Source organism: Hyla sarda, chromosome 9 (assembly GCF_029499605.1).
Source record: "Hyla sarda isolate aHylSar1 chromosome 9, aHylSar1.hap1, whole genome shotgun sequence".
Taxonomy (NCBI): domain Eukaryota; kingdom Metazoa; phylum Chordata; class Amphibia; order Anura; family Hylidae; genus Hyla; species Hyla sarda.
This window is the reverse complement of record NC_079197.1, coordinates 136,692,106-136,713,230: the sequence shown is the minus strand read 5'-3', so window position 1 is coordinate 136,713,230 and position 21,125 is coordinate 136,692,106. Positions and strand designations below refer to the sequence as shown.

Sequence of the window (21,125 nt, the reverse complement as noted above, 5' to 3'; positions counted from 1 at the left end):
TAAATGATCACTGATCGGCAAGATCAGGAGCCCTTTGGCCCATTTTAAAGGGCCTGAACACAAATGGCTGCTGAACCTTAGCTTCTTTCTAGATCTAGCTACAAGAGGAAGAAGAGATCAGAAATAATAAATGATATAGAAATAACCCAGGGCCGAGTGACAAATCACAAATACTTCTCAACATCATTCAGCGGGGAATTTCGAGCACAGATCTGCATTAATAGACATCTGTATTTCCCATTCACCTTGGTCATCAATAAACTGCATAAACAACACGCGGGTTGGTTTGACATATTTTAATAATATCTCACACAGTTTTTTTTTCTTTCCAAATAACATTAATTAATAATAATATAACAGATCTATGAGGGAGGGGAACTCCTCCCTTAGCAAACATTGGCGGCAGCAGACACACACGCTATTACATAGCACTATATTATTAACAACAATTAAAAAGGAAAGTTAGAAACACAGAGACACATTTTTTGCCCAGCATAAAGATTGTGAAAGCTGGTATGTTTTTGGAGGGACCGTAGCCTTTTATGAAATAAATTAATAATTTTTTAAAACATATTATACAGTAATAAAATACACCAGGCTTGTGTCACATGACCTGATTTATCATGTCTATAGCAGGTCTTGTATTGTTCGGGGAAAGGTTTGCAAGACTTGATATACAGAGACCAGGATCTTCAAATATAAAGTAACTAGATTGCCAAATTTACGCCATCATTTTAAGCCATACCCCAGGGGTGTAGCTAGGAGGGGTTGTCAAGACATGTTAATCAGGTACTAGGTGATGGGGTGGCACCAACAAGCCACTTACATATTTAAGGGGTTGGCCTAGCTACGACTCTGCAATACCAGACATCATAATAGGCATATAAACATTCCACAATATATTAGTGGCAGAATGCTAGACTTTTACTAAAAACAATGCACCCAGAGTTCACTCACATAGAATGAATATGAACTGTAAAAACTTTGCCTTCAACTTTCTGCAGTAAAGAGTTGGTTGACCACTTTACTCTCTGGGAGTTAAATGTAGAAAGCCTGTGCTGTTCTTTTATATGACGTTGATCAGTAGTCAAAAGCAATGCAAAAAAGCTAGGAGACAATAACCAAAAGCTATGATTACTCTAATTCAAAGTGCTTTTATATCCCAGGCTGAACATTGTCTATTACAGAACATGATCTGCAACCAGAGAGGAGAATGTTAAAAGTCCATATCTAGGTGCAAACGCTTAGTCAGCAGGTTCTTTTTAGCCAACAAGGAGACTTTGACTTTGCAAAGTTTGTGCATTCTTCCTTCTTCCCACTATTGTACCTTCGCCTGATTATTGACTCTCGATTGATTCGGCCTGGCAAAGTCTTTAACCGGCTTTACAAGACCTGGAATTTCCATGAACTTTGGTCCTTATAGTCAAGGCAGTCAGTGGCATTGAAATTAAGCTTCCAAGAAGCAGTTTGGTCCTTGTAGTCTAAGCAATCCACTGAGGTGAATCCAAGGCTGGAAGCTCCATATCCCTGGGCTGAGAGAGATGCAGGTGACTGGCTGAGGTGACTACCCATTGTTGAAGTGGCAATGGGGCTCAGTGTTGCTCCTGGAGCAGATAGTTGTGGGTGCATGGGAGACAGGTAGGAGCTACAGTCCAGGCCAGTGAAGTAAGAAGAGGATCCTCCATAGCTCTGGGTGTAGGCTGGAGCTTGACTGTAGGTCATAGGGTAGCCAGCTGATCTTTGCATACAAGGAGTGGTGACGGCAGACAGGGGATCTGGAATGGGAGATATAGAAGCTGGACTCCATATGGAGACTGTGGCACTAGCTGAAGAGCTGGGGGTCACTGCTGTGCCAGGAGGTGGAGGACTATACTGCCCATTGGTGCTGGCTTCTGAGTTAGTCTCTCTTGCAGGAGAAGACTTTTTCTTGGTAGGACGTGGTTTGGCCTGTCCACTGCTCTGCTGCTGTTGCTGGCGACATTTGGCCCTTCTGTTCTTAAACCACACCTTTAGAGAAAAAAACACAAATGAGTATAGATTATATCATGTATATCTAGTCAAGCTTCATCTACAGACTTGGTTTCCTTTGGGCAAGGATTATCTAGTGCCAATCTTGGGGCCCACATGTATGAAGCCTCATCTTTAGGCTTGGGTTACTTGAGACAAGAACTAACAAGTTTTAGATTGAAGGTTCTAAAACATGTGATTATATAATAAGATAATCCGACTATGTAAAATCAAAGGGGGTAAGAAGATATAAGGGCAAAATGCTACTTGCAACATAGTTGACAATGGGACCTACATACCCTCTTCTATTACCTTAGTTCTAGATTAATTAATATTAATTCATTAAAACTAGTTAGTAAAAAACAGGCTACTACTATAAGGTATTTACCTGCACCCGTGATTCTGGAAGATTTATCTTTAAGGCCACTTCTTCCCTCATAAAGATATCAGGATAACGTGTTTTTGCAAATAGAGCTTCCAAAATATCCAGCTGTGCCCTTGTAAAGGTTGTCCTCTCCCTTCTCTGCTTCCGTGGAGTGGCTAGTGATGGGAAAAAAACAGAGGTAGGATTTAGGAACAGTCGTAAATGTGATCTAATGAGCTTATGTCATTACATATATATAAAAAAATAAATAAGAAATTCCCAAAAAGAACAGCCTATAGGAACATCTGTATTATACATTGTGCGCAAACCACAAAAAATAAACATTTGCAAGCTATCTCCCTTAAGGTATTTGCCACTAGAGATAAGACATTTCCATAGGTATACAGAATATAGCTACACTTATCTAGTAGTGAAGGAATCAGGATTTCTCTAATTGCTGGTAAAGGCCAAACATATTTTGTAAGGGTATTGCTAAGCCTTTTTCTGGATCAACAAGGTTTGTAAATAAAATAAATTACAGTTAATGGACATATTCAACCCAACTCACACTCAGCTTCATAAAAATAGGATTTCATTAATCATTAATAGAGTCAAATATCTAAAATATAAATTATAGCATGTATGTGTAAGCATTGATCAGCTTATCATTTATACTCTATCGACATTTTTAATGCAGATATATTTGCAAATTAACTAACATAATAAAATAATATATACAAATATAATTTCAATCCATCCTATGCACATTAACAATTTTAAAAACTATGAAACAATACAAACTAGGTATTAAAGCATAAAAAAAAAAACTTACACGGATATCCAACAGCAGAATGCAATAAATCCATTCCTGTTCCAGTTAACGTCAGCCCATTGACTGCGTAGTGTGGCTGTTTAATGTAGGACATCATTTCAATACTTGAGGTTCCGGAGGCCGGAACTACGTTGATTGAAAGTTGATCTTGATGATAAGATCCTTTATAGATCCTTTGGAAATATCTTGCTTGAACAAACCTTGGAAGCTTCTTTTAGATGATCCTGAAAATTATAAGTATGAGAGCTGAAGCTGTGTCCTTATGAAGTCCACAAAGCAGACGCTGGTATCAAGTCTATCTTCTACATCCAAGACCAAGCCTACTGAGCTCAGGTGAGGCCAATGTTTGCTTTAAACGCTCCCCCTCCAGACCACTAACTAATTAAATCAAAGATTGTCAGGGACTCTCCTCCCACTGCCCACCTTCCCCATTACTCTCTAAGACACTTCCCCCTTAGATTTTGGGAGGAGACTTGACAAGAACTTGGAAAACCCAGAATTTAAAAATGGTCTATTAAAATTCATTCATGTTTAAAACTGAAACAGCATTTGGTCCATGAGGCTGTCAAAAGTCTAAAGAACCATATCCCTAAAGTAGGACTACTTTGGAAAACTATACCTAGAGTCCAACCATGTAGGCCAATTGCCCAATGTGTTCCTTTAAGTACATATTAAAGCTTTAATATAGATTTTCTTGATAAATTATGTGAATATATAAGCATTGCTGTCCCCGTGACCATACCAAGACTTTTTACAGAAGAATCCCCATTGTCCTTAATGCAAGTATAGAGTTAAATGCACAAATACCAAGGACCCAATGAGGCTATAGCCATTGATAGTCAAATGCCCCTCCTTACAGAGTGTTCCCCAGGGGGGTAATGACATAGGACAATGGTTCCACATTGAGATCTCGGTGATACAAAAGGATTTATTTAACATGGGGAAAATAGGTAAGGTGTCCCCAGCTAATATCCTATTACACCTTTTTGTTTGGGCGTCAATGACAATCACGGAGGGTGTGTTAATACTGTGCTAATTGGGTAAACACAGATAGGCAGATCTGTTGGCCTACTCCATCAGAATCACATCTGGTAGAGAATATTCCCTTGACCACCTCCAGGCGTATCCCCCCGGGGAGTCTGTAGCTCTTTCAGCCAGATAGGAATAATAGCTGGAGATCTGTGTATATCCACTAGTTAATAGGACTGCAATAAACTACTCAATGGGCCAATGATACCTATTAACTGGCTCAAGATCTCCACAATGAGATCGCTAAACTATAGGACCTATAACAATGTTTTATCGGTCTACAGAATATAGTACATAGGCTACATGAGCAAATTCTGGGAAATTACTAGGAATTCTTCATCATTTAGGCTAAGTTCACACATTGTAAAATGAAAACTAAAAACTGCAGTAAAATGAATATAAAAAGCAGCAGTATTTTTGTCTAATAATGTTTTTCATTAAAGTCTATGGAAAAATGTCAGTCAGTGCACATATTGTTTAAAAAAAACTACAGATGCTTTACCTTAGAATTTAAAAAACACATTATTATATTCATTTTACCGTAGTTTTTTTTTATTACTATTTGACATTGTGTTAACATAGCCTTAAGGTAATTTGTTTAACTATTTTCTTTTCTTTTTGTAATAGCTTTTCTTATACTAGTAGGATAAAAGAACAACAGCTCAACAAAAATATATAAAAATATAAATAAAAATTTGGTAGAAAATGTACAAGTGAAGACTAGATACGGTTCTGTGAATTATGGGATTATTTCAATAAAGCAGGTTTAAGATAAGTAGAATAGAGAGGTATAGAAATATTAAAGATAGATATATAGTTACATATGAGATAGATAGATACATAGATAGATAATATATAGATTAATAGATAGACAAATAGATAGATAGATAGATAGATAGATAGGAGATAAATAGATAGATAGATAGATATGAAATGATATGATAGTTATAAAATGGCAGAAAAGATAGATATTAAATGAAATGAATTATAGGATAGATATTAAATGATAAAATAGATTTATATAAATGAAAAAATAGATAGATATTAAACAATAGAAATAATAGAATAGATAGATATTATATAAGAGAAATGATAGAATAGATAGATATTAAATAATAGAAATGATAGAATAGATAGATATTAAATAATAGAAATGATAGAATAGATAGATTAGATATAAAATTAAAGAATAGATACATAGATAATAAAAATAAATTAAAGGATAAAAATAGACATAGATATGTAATAATAGACTAGAAAGAAAGATAATTATGATAGATATATAGATATGAGCTAGATAGATAGATAGTAGATAGATATGAGATAGATAGATAGATAGATAGTAGATAGATATAAGATAGATAGATAGATAGATAGTAGATGTAAATGTTATGTGAGTTCCAGACCTCCTTTTTTGTTTTGTGACCCTTTCTGTGAAAATTATTTTGTGCTAACAAATGGCCAAACAATCCAAATGATTGAATTAACACTCAGTCCACTTTCCATCCATTTCTAACCCCCCTTCTCTCTGTTTGGCAAGTTTTATCATAGCCCTAATAAGAAGCTAGTGATGTGTATTGGGTTGATATGCTGACAGACGTCTATACTGTAGTATTTGTGTTTTGGGCAGCATATTGCAGTGGAATAAAGATTTGTTCCCCAAAGTTGTCCGCTTTAGAGTTTAACAACCTAAAATGATTTGAAAAGTGTATTGGACCCCCCCAAGTTCCTAAAAGGAACTGATCGGCACAGAAGCTTAATCTTAAAAAATGAGATGCTTGTCATATTTCCATATACTCTATGACCATGCAAACTTTCAGGGCTGTTGGAAAGCTAAGTGGTAAACCCAGACAGTAGAGAAATACTGTAATTATTTCTTTATCATTTTTATTTTTTTAGTTTAGAACTTCAGGTCCCATCTCCATCATTGCTGCCTAGGAATCCTACTCCCTACTGTCCTGCATACTGCAGACTATCCATATGAAAGGCTGTGACAATGCAGGGATCGCCACCCATTCCACATATCTCTTTGATCAGCGTGGACCCAGCCGACCTGTCAGATTGACGTACAAAGTCATTATCACCTCCACTTAGGTAATTACTTCCGGGGAATCATTGTTTTCAGCAATCTCATTGGGATATTAAGGGAGACAGACACTTATTATGTATCTTTTGTTAAGACCTTGGATGATCATTGGTATGATGGGACCAGTAATAAGATAATCAGTCTCCTAACGAGTCCTAACTCCTAACCACTGCTGTATACTGTTATTACTGTAGTATACTATTATAGCTGACCAACACCAATGCTATAATAAATCACTAGTTTCATGTATGTTTTCTGTCATGTAGGCTGTTTTTAGCTTTATCGTGGTCATTTATACTAAACTATATGTGGATTTACATTTTAGAAAGTTTGCATTAATCTAGAATACATCTCACTCCTGATGTGACAGGTGTAAAAAGACTTCTATATCGTCTGCATAGAAAATCCTTTATGGTCAATCTATTGGCTACTTTATAAGTCATATAACACTTCAAACAAACTTCAGAAAACTTAAAAATTTATGTAAAAAAAAAATATTATTCAATGTTATTTTTATATGAACTGTGTATTATTGGAATACTTTGTGACCTATTTACATTTTGTGTATATGAGGATATAAATATTTAATTTTCATTATTTAAAGTTTGTATATATATATATATATATATATATATATATATATATATATATAATTATTATTATTATTATTAGATTTGAAGCTTTTTACCTTTTATTTTCAGATTCACTTTTTTTTCCCAAAAGAAATGTCTTTCTTTTCATTTGATAAGTTTGTAATATAAAGTGAAGCTTTTTTAGAAGACCACCTCTTTGAGAAGACCACCCTTTATCCAGATCAGATGTCACGTGACATATCTATTTATCTATTTCCTATCTATCTTTTTATTTTTTCTGATGTTATTATGTTATGTTATTTGTCAATTGATCATAATATTTACTTATACATATAAATAATCTCTCTATTTTACTTATTCATGTAATTTAACCCTCTTTTCTCTCCGGGCCCGGTCTCCCACATGTATAGTGTCAGGTAGGCTTGTGTTGTCCCCTCTATTTGCTTTAATTCTACCAAGACAATGTTTACGGATGCGGTAAATCCTCACTTAGCAGGAGAACACATTCCACAAGTCGCCATCAACACAACATTTTTATAGCAGATTAACTGTGTGTCTCTGGGAGGGGTTGGGTATAATGACAGACAAAAGACCATCCCAAATTATAAGAGCCCAGCAGTGTGTCCCTGACAATTAGAGAGGGGAGAGAATTACCCAACCCCCGCTGCTACAGCAACAACAGCGCCATGTGCGTGTGTCCGGCGTCATGCGTCTGTTTATGGCCTGACAGCTTATAGCGCAAATAGACGGATGTAAGAGATGGATATATGAAGGACAGATGGGTAAAAAGCTATGAGATAGATATAAATTAGAAAGATAGATATAGATAGATAAAAGCTAGATAATTAGATTTAAGATAGATAAATAAAAAAAAAGATATAGATGCATGCAACTCAGGGCCTTGATCTTAGTTTACAACTTCAATATTAATCAAGAAAGCTGCATCACTTGGATAGATAGATAAATATTAGGTGCATATAAGGTGCCTTGGATGTTTCGGACCTTGCAATGCCTGTTGAACTGTTCACACAGAAGCATATTCACAGTGTAGGGTCCGTCCCAGAATGAGGTCTCCTTACCGTGGTGGGACGGTCCACGCTATTTGGCGCCAAATTTGCAAACTAAGTACCTCATAATTTTATAGTTTCATATCTTCATTTATTGCACTACAGCTGTATAGCTTTTCATGTTCTATCTATATACTCATGTTTTATCTATATCTTTGTGCTGGCAGTGTGCTGCTGTATTCTTCTGTTGCTAGATAGATAAATAGATAGATATGAGATAGATTGATATGAGATAGATATGAGATAGATAGATGAGATAGATAAATATGAGAGATAGATAGATAGATATGAGAGATAGATAGATATGAGATAGATATGAGATAGATAGATATGAGAGATAGATAGATATGAGATAGATAGATATGAGATAGATAGATGATATATAGATATGAGATAGATAGATAGATAGATAGATATAAGAATGATAGATATGAGATAGATAGATAGATATGAGATAGATAGATAGATATGAGATAGATAGATGATATATAGATATGAGATAGATAGATAGATAGATATGAGAATGATAGATAAGAGATAGATAGATAGATATGAGATAGATAGATATGAAATAGATAGATAGATATGAGATAGACAGATAGATAGATGTGAGAAAGATAGATAGATAGATGAAGAATATGATATAGATAGAAGTATATAATATAGATAGATAGATCAATATAGTTAGATAGAAGTATATGATATAGATAGATAGATATGAGATAGACAGATAGATAGATGTGAGAAAGATAGATAGATAAGAAGAAGAATATGATATAGATAGAAGTATATAATATAGATAGATAGATAGATCAATATAGTTAGATAGAAGTATATGATATAGATAGATAGATAGATAGATAGATAGATAGATATGAGATAGATAGATACAAAAGAAAAATATTTGCAGCACTCAAACAATGATTAAAGTGAAAAAAAGTGGAGCTTTATTCCATCCAAAAAGCGACGTTTCGGCTGGTTCACCCATCCACTATAAAGCATGCTTGGATAATGGCCGGGTAAGACAGCCGAAACATCGCTTTTTGGATGGAATAAAGCTCCACTTTTTTTGTATCTGAAGAGTCCTGGACCAAGACTGTTTGTTTCCGGGCACCTACATCTATGCACCCTGGTTGTGCTGCTTCTGTGAATTGTTGGTAGATAGATAGATAGATAGATATGAGATAGATAGATAGATGGAAAATGTTTTACTCACCTCTTTCTAATTCTTCAGCAGTGGATATAATACAGAGACTTGTTGCTTCCTGAAAAACATAAACCAGAGATAGAACTATGAGTTTCCTCTGTTTTCTGTACTGTGTTAATATTCTCATTGCTGGATGTGGGGGTAGGAGGTGACTGTCACCTGCTCTCTGTGGACCTTTCAGGGTTAATGGCCCGAATAACACAGATCACATTGGGATTAATATGCTGCCATAAAGGCGCCTTGTCCTGTGAGCTAGGGCAAATTAACCCTTTGACTCTACATCATTAACACTACAGTGCGGTATCTGTGGTTTTCCACAGCCCAGCAGGTAAACATTCTAGTAAACATTCTGCAGTATTTTGCGAGCTGTCAGTCACATACTCTGCTAGATCGACATTTATTTCTATTTAATTCCATTCCGTTTTTTTTATTTATTTTTTCTTCTACCATACACCACATATTTTACTGCTAAACTGCAAAGACATAGATAAATGACACCATCTATATACATGGCATGCAGCTTTAAGACTAGCGGGACTGTTGGTGGAAGTTTACCTGCAGTCCTATGTAATGTGATTTGTTCCAAATTACAAAATTAGCCTTACCATATTTGCAAATATATGCAAGACAGAATTCACATATATATATATATATATATATATATTTATATATATATATATATATATATATATATATATATATATATATATATATATATAATTACACTCATGTTCATTATAATTTGCTTTTCTTTTCAGCATATATATGTTAACATATTAGAATGTCAGCTTGTTGGGCAAGCCACATTATCCTTACATAACATACACTTATTTCTCTATCTAGTCAAGCAGATATTGCCGCATTCTGCTTAAGTTAAAAATAGGACCAAAGTCTGGTATGTGCCTCCACCCGCCATGTTTAACCTATGAAATGTTGCATCCTTGCTTTACTATTTATGTTTCTATCTCTCTATCTATCTATCTATCTATCTATCCTTCTCTCCGTCTATAAATCCATCTATATATTTCATAACTAGCTGCGTTAATAATAATAATAATAATAATATATTCATGTATCAATTATTCATTATTAAGTACCAGTAACTCGAAGTATAAAATATACTACTAATAAAATATAGGCATGTACAAATGTAATCAAACTCATTATTTGGGACTGCATTGCTAATGCGTGGTGGGATCTCCCTCGGTAAAGGTAGCACAGCCCTATATAAAACACATGAAGATCCTATATGACTTCGCTCTGTGCGACATGACAAACACAACCCTGCTATATCTGTACGTAATTTAGTTTCAAATAAAATGGTCACTTACATACATCAAAGGTTACTGATCCCCAACATGTACAAGGAAGTAATAGGCGCCTGGGAGGTGACTGTAGATAAAGTGCCGGCTCCTAGGAGAGCACATGGTAGAACTCAGTAACATTCCCTTAGTGGGAGGGTGTCTCAATGAAAGATTTGGTACCACAGGCAATTGCTTTTTTAGAAAACACACCAGATCCTTTGTTAAAAAACATGTTAGGGCCTCGGCGAGTATGAGTTGAAAATACAAAAATTCCAATAAAACTCTTGACGATAGGACGGGGCAAGTTGGAGCGATGAAAGTAATTATTAGGTGTGCAATTTACTGTTAATACGTGAGGAAATGTGTGTATCTGATGTATAGATGTACAGTATATGCATATATTATACACATATCTATGTAACCCTAACCTGATTAGAGAAAGGTGTGTAGATTCTATCTGTCTCATCTATCTATAGTCCCTATCTACTGATTTATTTTTCGGTATTCTGTCTGTCTATCTTTTTGTATTCTACACATATTTCTTTGTGTATTCTTTCTATCCATGTCTTTCTGTCTCTTTCTATCTATCTGTCTGTCTATCTATCTAACTATGGCACCTATCTACTAATCTATCTTTCTGTATTCTATCTCTCTATTAATTATATTCTATCTATCTATCCATCTTTCTTTTAGTCTTTGTGCATTCTGCCTGTCCATGTATCTTTCTGTCGTTGTCTATCTATCTATCTATCTCCTATCTATCTATCTATCTATCTATCTATCTCATATCTATCTATCTATCTATCTCATATCTATCTATCCATCTGTCTATCTCATATCTATCTATCCATCTATCTATCTCATATCTATCTATCTCATATCTATCTATCTATCTCATATCTATCTATCTATCTCATATCTATCTATCCATCTATCTATCTCATATCTATCTATCTATCTATCTATCTCATATCTATTTATCTATCTATCTATCTATCTATCTATCTCATATCTATCTATCTATCTCATATCTATCTATCTCATATCTATCTATCTATCTATCTATCTCATATCTATTTATCTATCTATCTATCTATCTCATATCTATCTATCAATATCATATCTATCTATCTCATATCTATCTATCTATCTATCTCATATCTATCTATCTATCTATCTATCTATCTATCTATCTATTTATCTATCTATGAATCTTTCTGTCTTTTTGTATGTTATCAATCTATTTATTGTATCCATCGGTCTAGTTCTATTTGAGTTCATGTAGTCTAAGTCCATGTCTTCCGACTTTCTTCTTGCAGGGCACCGAGGAATAAGTGAATGTTCTCCTGAAAAGAGATGTGTCTGGATAAAGAGACCCTTGTGCTGTGTTTATTTCCCGTGCTGTTGACCCCAACATAAAGAAGTTAATCTAGATCAGAGGAGCCGAGCTGTATTATCGGGGTAAGAACTTTAAATCATTAGTCATAATTTTATCAGGATGGCTAAACCTCTCTATTTTAAATCTGGATCAGATATCCTGCGGATAGAAAACTGGAAGAGGAATGAGATTCAGAGCCTTACCTCGGAGCAGTGCGGACAGGGAACCAGGAGCTCAGGTAGAGATGGGCACTTGGCTCTGGAGATGGCACCGAAGGAAGTTGCAAGATGAGGGCATCAGTAGAAAATAAGGATCTCAAAAGATAGTTGGGTGACCATCTTTAAGCCGGAGGGGTGATGATGTCATTGAGCATTGTGTGAATTTCACTGGTTAATATGAGGAGTGTGGCAGTGGGTTGGGGGGTGAGAAGGAGGTGGACTGGTAAGGGGGAGGGCGAGAGGTCTGGTATGGAGGTGACATTGCTTCAATGCCCACCCTAGCTCGTGTGCTCTGTGTGTTGACTTAATCCCAAGATGACATGCCGGGACCAATTAGTGTTTATCTCCCTAGACGGGATGCTGACATGTAGACTCCCTTGTGGGGCCTTGGGCAGATGTCCCTGTGGACAGATCTGGTCCCCTTTCTGGTAGGACGTTTGGGGGCAGGTGGTGGCTACTTGGAACGGGTGGGTGCCCATATGGCCCAGATCGTTGTTACTGTACCATGCTTTTTTTTCCTTTTTGTGTTGTCCGCAATGTATTGACCTCCTTTATGTCAACTTACTGCACAATGTGTTCTCTATGTATTTATTATATACTCAAATGCAACAGAGCAAATGTAGTTATATACAGTAGATTTATATCCTGTGGATAACCTGATGGATGAACTTAACTGAATGACAAACTCTTCCATGTTGAATGTATGTTGACATTACGTATATATATATATACCTATAGTTGTATAGTTATATGTAACTTGTTTTATTATACAACAATGTATTCAAAGAAGATTACCCAAACCAGTAGTCCTCGACCTTGGGCCCTCCAGCTATTGTAAAACTACACATCCCAGCATGCCCTGATACCCTGAATTTGTAGTTTTGTAATAGCTTGAGAGATATATACGGTGGAGACCACTAAGTTACACAATGAACACAGCAACATCTTTTATATCTATAGGGATCAGCAACAAGTGTGAGCAAGATGTATATGAAATATACTTCTATAGAGGGACAGTGGCAGACCGCTATGTGTTAGTCAGTACTATAAGGCTCCGCCACGGCCTATCTGGGCTGGAGGTTCATCTCACCGAGATACAACAACATGGCAAATGTAATGTGAACTTTTCACAATTCTCCTTCTTTTCTATGTCTTGGCTCATAAACTGCTAACAGACGTACGGATAATTCAGGAAAGAGGACTGATAGAATTATAGCACTCACCTTTATGTGTTGTGGTAATGGAGCGTGATAGTCTATGGCTGGAAATGACACAATATAACCAGACCTGGTGCGTATCCCTTGTGAGGATGTACTGTGGGGATACTGTCTGCAGATTACAGTCACATATGTTCAGTATGTTCTTTGTTGTGAGTTTTATTATGAAAAGGGAGAAGCTGCCTTTATCTTCATTGTTTTAATGTCTAATTCTGTAGGGAATCTAATCTCTATGCATATGAGGATGCTGACAGGTGTAGAAGGAACAAGGTAGTAGGCCGCAGAGTACAAACATGTAAGGAGGGTTCTAGTTGTGACCTGTAAACTACTGGTTGTTAAACTGTATTTCCCAGCATTCCCTGACATCCATGGACCAAGTGGATAAAATAAAAAAATAGAAGAAATAAGATAGAAGGAAAGGGATATGAATGGATTAGAAAGACAGACAGATAGATATATAGAATAGATAATTAAAGGGGTTATCCAGCGAAAAAACTTTTATATATATATATCAACTGGCTCCAGAAAGTTAAACAGATTTGTAAATGACTTCTATAAAAAAAATCTTAATCCTTTCAGTACTTATGAGCTGCTGAAGTTGAGTTGTTCTTTTCTGTCTAAGTGCTCTCTGATGACACCTGTCTCGGGAACCGCCCAGTTTAGAAGCAAATCCCCATAGCAAACCTCTTCTACTCTGTGCAGTTCCCGAGACAAGCAGAGACGTCAGCAGAGAGCACTGTTGCCAGACAGAAAAGGACAACTCAACTTCAGCAGCTGATAATTATTGGAAGATAATAGTAGTAATTTACAAATCTGTTTAACTTTTTGGATGGACCTTGATCAAGTCCTTTGCGACGCCGGCACCAACTTTCTTATTGGACTGGATAAGTAGTGCTGCTTTATTTTGGGACTATATATATATAAATATATATATATATATATATATATATATATATATATATATGTATATGTTATCCAATGCAATGTACATAATTGTTCTATGCCTTTTAGTACTGTTGTCATGTGATTGTAACCAACGAAGGTACCAGTGACCATGTGACTACAGGGTGACCTATGGGACCCCTCCAGAGTCTCCCCCATATAAGCCCTGGGTGGAGCTTCCTCTGTCTCTTTTTTCCTGCTTAGCTGAGTTGCAGTGAGGTCAAGTCCTGAGAGAGTGTCTGGTGTCCTAAAGAGGCCTAACGTCTACCACGCAGCCACGGATCCACAAGTCCAGCTGTTGTTCCGTAACTTGGCTTCAGAGTCATTATTTGCCCCTGTACCTAGCCCAGGATCCAGCGGTATACCTTCGGGTGGAGTAGAGGATCACAAGGGGTTAATGCCATCGGCCCCTAGGGTAATAACATCTGCCCTCATCACACCCTTACCACAGATAGATATAATATAGATAGATAATATAAATCAGTGTCTCTCAACCTGGGTGCCTCCAGATGTTGCAAAACTACAACTCCCAGCATGCCTGGACAGCCTTAGGCTGTTTTGCCATTGCTAGAGGCACCCTGGTTGGGAATCACTGAGATAGATAGATACATCCAACTGTAGGAAGGAGCAGCACACCATGCAAAGTAGGGATGCAGCGGGTGCAAGCGGGCCCAATCGCAGCCCGGGTCACTGGCAGCAGTAGTAATATGCAGCAAAGTAAAGCGTCCCGCAGCACTCCAAATAGTGATCAAACAAGGTTTATTTCCTCAAGGTATAGAAAGATAGATAGATGATAGATAGATAATATAAATCAGTGTCTCTAAACCAGGGTGCCTCCAACTGTTGCTAAACTACAACTCCCAGCATGCCTGGACATGCTGAGAATTGTAATTTTTCAATAGCTAGAGGCACCATGGTTGGGAATCACTGAGATAGATAGATATGTGGTAACAGGGTGTGATAAGGGCAGATGTTGTTACCCTAGGGGGCAGATGGCATTAACCCCTTGTATTTGTGATGCCAGGGCGTGGTTTATCCTCGATATCACCTGAAGGTATATCGCTAGATCCTGGGTAGGCACGGGGGTAATAATGACTCCGACACCAAGTTACGGACAACGGTAGCTTTACTGAGGGTAGACAGATGGTAATGTCTATACAGTTCAGCCAGGGCCATGGAGGTGACCAGTGACTCAGAGACTTAAGGGCTTGCTGGGACTTGTAGTAGGACTGGACAGTGTAATGCAGACCACGCTGACTTGACAGATGACAGGGACTGACTTGACTTGACTAAAGACTGACAAAGCTAGGACTGTAGCTTACGTGACTTGATGGCGGCTGCAGGACTGGACTCTGAGGTCTCCAACACTCAGGACACACACACTAGACAAGACTGCACTGGACCTCAGCAGAGACTTATCTCCAAAGAGAAAAGAGATCGAGCTAGCTCCACCCAGGGCTTATATGGGGGAGACTAGCAGGGAGCCCATAGGTCACTCTGGGGATCACCTGGTCACTGGTACCTCCTGGGTAACAATCACATGACATATCACATGGTATAACTCTTAAAGGAACATTACATTTTATAATACATTACAATGCAGAACACCGGGGGTAACACCTCCCGTACTGGGCCATGACAGATAGATAGATAGATCGATAAGATGGACAGATAGATAGATAATATAGATAGATCGGGATTATAGTTGTAAAACAGATATGAGACAACAGAGACTGTATCCTGCTACAATCCCACCTTAGGGGTCTATTCACACGTACAGTATTCTGAGCAGATTTGATGCGCAGGATTTCAAGCTGTGATCAGTCATTCACTTTACATTGAAATCTGCAGCAGAAAATCCTGTGCATCCAATCTGTGCAGAATACTGTACGTGTGAATAGACCATAAAGGTGTGTTTTTAAGTAGTTTTCATATCTCCAACATACCATACATTACTAGGAATGGGGGAGATTTATCAAAACTTGTGCATTGAAAATGTTTCCCAGTTGCCCATATCATACTGTGTTGCTTCTTTCCTTTTTGAGAGGCCCTTTCAAAAATGAAAGAAGCAATACAGTATGATGATGGTTTCTATCGGCAACTGGTCAACTTTTCCTCTGCTCCGGTTTTGATTAACCTCTTGTGTATAATGCAGCAAGTTAGCCAGCACTTCTGTTCATGCATGGACTGACGGTGAGCTGTGCCTGGCAGAGGCCTACGTAGTCAGACATAGACTAAGAAAGAGCGTTTGGGTGTTATAAGTGGATGAAAAAGAGGTTTTGTCTAGAGTAGCGTCATGCTACTTACCTTGGCTGAACTGCAAGCTCCAATCCCTGCCAGGCACCACCTATATGAAAGCACTCCTCCCTGTGGTGCCTGAGCAATAGTTTAGTTTGACTACTATGAGGGTATCTGCTGCTGTTCTGATCTACTGTGTTCCTGACCCAAGCCTGTTACCTGACCCTGCCTCTGTCTGATCTTGCTGGTATGTTCCTGATTCTCCAGTGCATGACCTGGATTTTCGACCACATGCATACTGAGGTAGCTAAATACCACCTGGCTACTTCTGAGCTACTAACTGCTACTAACACCAAGTCAGCCCTGCTACATTGGATTCTGTTGCTGCACTATACCATTCACAGTGTCTACCTGCCTGTATACCCGATGCTTGGCACCAGGATGTTCTGCCTGCCAGGCCAGCTGCCCCGTAACTGGGACCATTTTGCGGTAGTGACCATGCATCTCCTATATAGCTGAATTCCAACTTCTGTATCCAGGAGCGGTATTAAGGGTGAAATCCTGGCCAAAAGCACAGTGTGTCCGCACCTGTTGGGGCATTACAAGTAGTCTGTTTCCTGACATCATTCATGTCTAGAAATTGAATTAGTTATTTAAAGTTATCCAACCTTAATTTCATTTTAGGATCTATAATATTGAGAAAACTCACGAAAATCATGCAATTGTTCACAAGTTCCAGTCTAAATAAAAAACACATCATCTATGTTTCACCGCAACATCAGAACCTGTCCAAAGTGGTGAAATATATAGACCAATACCAAGCACTGATGGAGTAGCGAGGTAGTAGTAAAATTTCACTTTTATTCTTATTTAATTAAAAGATAAAATAGTAAAAACATTATTATATACCAAAAGTAACAAAAAACATATAAAAAAATGATGTGCATAAAGCATTCGGCCGCCATCTAGTTGTAGTCATTAACGTTCACGGCTCTATTCACACATATAGCGCACTGTTGGCAAACGTGCTACTTCACACCGGCATCTCATGTTTAACGAATGCTATTCATTGTGTCTGGATCGTAGATAGTTCAACTTATTCCAGTAGCCTGATGTGTATCTAGTGATGTACGACTGCTAGGTACTTATTTAACACAGTCCGGTACCTAAATATATTTTAATTCCTATATCATATATCAATGCATATGGTAATTTCGGGCAGTTGGTTAGAGTCCCTTTATGCAAAGATAGCAATCCTATGAATGCATGGTACACGGTTATTAGTAATAGAACCTGATATTCCGGACTTGCTTCAGCGTCTGTTTCTGTAGCTCAGTAGCAATCCTCCCGGTTGGTTCAATTCACATGCTGTGTGTTAGGTCCGGTATCCATGGACTTGCTTCCATATCAGTGTGCTCAGCCTATTGATGGTACTTACCTTATTCTTGTTCATAGACGAGTTCTTGCAGATTCAACGCGTTTCCTTCTGTAAATATCATCAGGAATCATGGTAGTACAGCTTTTCGATATACCAATGTTTATCGTCTTTCTATAATGTAATGTCGAATACAGCTCTGATAGCGGGCGTATATTAGCTGGTTTCGCGGTCTTGGTTTTAAACACACCCCGATACTTCCCCTGTGAATACGTCATTTTTACTATTGCTTCACCTATGCACGTCAGTCACCTGGCAGGCTACGGTATGTACTCATGGGGGCTGGAGCACTTATAACTCACATTTAAATACGAAATTGCTGCTGAACACCAAATTACACTATGCACTATGTATCTAACCTCGTTACAGGAAGGAGAGAGATGACCTATATTAGCTTTTATATAAATGTTATTCGCACACTATTATCAGTATATAGCTTCAATAATTGTTATATACAGATTTAGTTATACTGTTTGCGTAATGTAGTATACTGGATGGATTCTTACCAACCGGGCTTTGCTCCGGAATTATGCATGGATATTGTACCCCCAGGATTTAACCCTATCGGGGCTATCTCTTTATGCAAACTGAATCCTAACAAGGACCAGAGGGAGTATATATACTTACATTTAAGACACTATCTGCTGGAACAGGTAAAAAAAACTGATCCAACAGATATTGTACCATATAATGAAAGAATGCAAAAATACTGTGTATCAAAAAAGAAAGGCTAAACCCTATTTACATTCCCTGTTTTCATAGCCATAGTTCTAAAAAGTGGGAGGGAATATTATTATAGATAATTTACAAAAAAACTATTGTATGAAATGAAATCGTTTAGACGGAGGGGCCGCACCGTTCGCAGCCTATTCTGCCTCACGTTGAAGTAACAAATGATCCCATTTGCCACCTTTTGTGGGGGCTTAACCACTTCCACTATCTATATAGACCAATAAGCTGATTTCAGAGATAGTAGCTTCATCCATACTGCCTGGTCCATGAACATGAGAACATGATACCCCTATAGCTTCCTATAAGCCTCTACCAAGTATACGGTATACGTATAAGCCACCTGTAAATACACAGTCACTTGTCTGCAGCCATGAATAATGAGACCAGCTCTTTAGGGGCCAAACTTCAGCACAGAATGTATGGAAAGTGTGGAAAGGACCATTTTTAGCTCTAATCTTTATATTACCCTATGGAATCTGTTAGATGGGATGTGGTGGACATAGGTGTACAACAACTATATGACAATTATTTGGGATAATTGTTCTGTCTTCTTGTTCCATTCTTGTTGATGAAACACTATGCAGGGATATTACATTTCTTTAAAGGCTGATCACTTTAAATAAGCTAGGGAATGTAGGGAAAGCATGGATGGCTACTGTTTCAAGGGGTACTCCGGTGCTTAGACATCTTATCCCCTATCCAAAGGATAGGGGATAAGATGCCTGATCGCGGGGCTCCTGTCGCTTGGGACCCCCGTGATCTTGCACGCCGCACCCCGTTAAAATCAGTTCCCGGAGCGTGTTCGCTCCGGGTCTGATTACTGCCGATCATGGGTCTGGAGCGGGTTTGATCAATGCCCCCATTGTCTGTGTAAATCATGTTATTTTTACCTCCATTTGCTTAGGCATAGTGTACTTCCCTTAAAGGTTTCAAAAAGGTGCAAGTTCTTTATAAATAGCTAAATAGTGTAGATCTAAGCAGTGGTCCAGGATGGCATGAGATTATACAAAAATGAGTGCGTATTTTGGGAAAAATTTAAATAAATCAAAGTTGATAAATCACCTAAAACTGCAAAAAGCTAAGCATACCGCATTACATTTAAGTCATTTTATGGACCTGTCATGTGACACACGTGTAAAGTGTCCTGTGATGGTGGCACTTTTAGAAACAATTGTCACAGACAGCAGCAGCCATATTGGTTAGAATGAATATTTCTGGCTTTCTGTTATTTACACTGTAGCACTTTATATTCTCTTACATAGAATGATATATGAGATTTTAGTGTTGATTGTCTTGTCATTTAATCACTTGTATTACTTTTCTGTAACACCCAGGTCTGTGGGAGACAGTGAGTTAACTCGCCACATTGCCGCATTCTCTGGCGCTTTTGGTGCAGTCGGTGAAAGGAGCGTGTTCCCACTTCCCTAATCCCAGAACCCAGCAGCACACGCGCTTTTAATTAAGGAAACAGATTAGCCCCATCTGTCCGTCAAGATAAATTCTGCTTCAAACTGGGGCAGCCTCTAACAACGAGGCTCTTCATTAGATGGCCTTCCTTTACACTTGCAGCAAGCAACCAAGTTGCCAGGCTTTAGAGTTGTCACCCTCTTCCTATATACCAGTCCTCAGCAGTTCCAGTTGTATCAAATGCTATTGTAAATAGTGTATAGTGTATTATTTAGTCAGATGTCATTTCATTTATATTCCCTTTAGGTCCTATATGCTCTGCCTATCCACAATAATGAGAAAGATGATAACAGCATAGCCAAGGGAATCTTTTAGCTGATTTATGTACATTACCATCTCAATAAAGTCTCTTTAGTGCTGGCTCCTTATCTGGAACTTTTTGCTCTGTAAATCCTATTTCCTCCATTTTACCCTGTGTATGTCGTCTATATATCTTTCCAATGCTTTATATGGGCATCTACATAAAAAAAAAACTTCACATTTATAACCTGGACTAAAGTCCAGAGCTGCATTTACAATGCTGTAGACCTCAAAGCTGACATTTTTTAACATTGCTTGCTGTCTTAAAGGAGAACGTCAGAATACAAAAATTGTCCCCCATACTCCTGGCAGTAAAAAAATAAACTGGTACATACCTTCCTTCGCTCCCCCGGGGCCTCCGGTAACCCGCTCCGGTCTCCACCGTGATCTCCTTCCTGGTCGCCGGTGGTCGGCAAGTCATACTGCACTCAGCCAATGACCGGCCGCAGCGAAGTCCCGGCTCGACCGGTGATAGGCTGAGTGGCAGTGTGACGTTTTCGGCTCCAGCAGCAGGTGTCCTGAAGCGTTCTCACATTGCCGCTCAGCCTATCGCCGACCGAGTCGGGACTTCGCTGCGGCCGGTGATTGGCTGAGTGCAGTATGAGTCGCCGACCACCGGTAACCAGGAAGAGGATCACGGAGGAGACCAGAGCCAGTTACCAGAGGCACCGGGGGAGCGAAGGAAGGGATGTACCTGTTTATTTTTTTA

The 21,125-nt window shown here is 38.1% G+C and overlaps 1 protein-coding gene and 1 long non-coding RNA gene across 7 annotated transcripts; one reads left to right on the top strand and one right to left on the bottom strand.

The window, feature by feature from the left end:
• Positions 1-315: 315 nt before the first annotated feature.
• LOC130290874 (homeobox protein otx5) lies at positions 316-15,644 on the bottom strand. Of its 6 annotated transcripts, XM_056539047.1 has the most exons (6): positions 13,309-13,535; positions 10,517-10,598; positions 9,195-9,243; positions 3,204-3,427; positions 2,396-2,547; positions 316-2,007 (listed from the first exon to the last, which is right to left on the bottom strand). In XM_056539047.1, the coding sequence occupies exons 4-6, from the start codon at positions 3,298-3,300 to the stop codon at positions 1,384-1,386; spliced, it is 873 nt and encodes a 290-aa protein (XP_056395022.1). In that variant the 5' UTR covers positions 3,301-3,427; positions 9,195-9,243; positions 10,517-10,598; positions 13,309-13,535; the 3' UTR covers positions 316-1,383. The 6 variants fall into 6 exon arrangements, with proteins under 6 accessions (XP_056395022.1, XP_056395026.1, XP_056395025.1 ...); XM_056539051.1 differs by lacking the exons at positions 10,517-10,598; positions 13,309-13,535 and adding an exon at positions 15,567-15,644; XM_056539050.1 differs by lacking the exon at positions 10,517-10,598.
• On the top strand, positions 11,691-20,418 carry LOC130290876 (uncharacterized). Its single transcript, XR_008847722.1, has 3 exons — positions 11,691-11,950; positions 12,022-12,105; positions 19,984-20,418. It is a non-coding gene; the product is annotated as an uncharacterized LOC130290876 (long non-coding RNA).
• Positions 20,419-21,125: the final 707 nt, after the last annotated feature.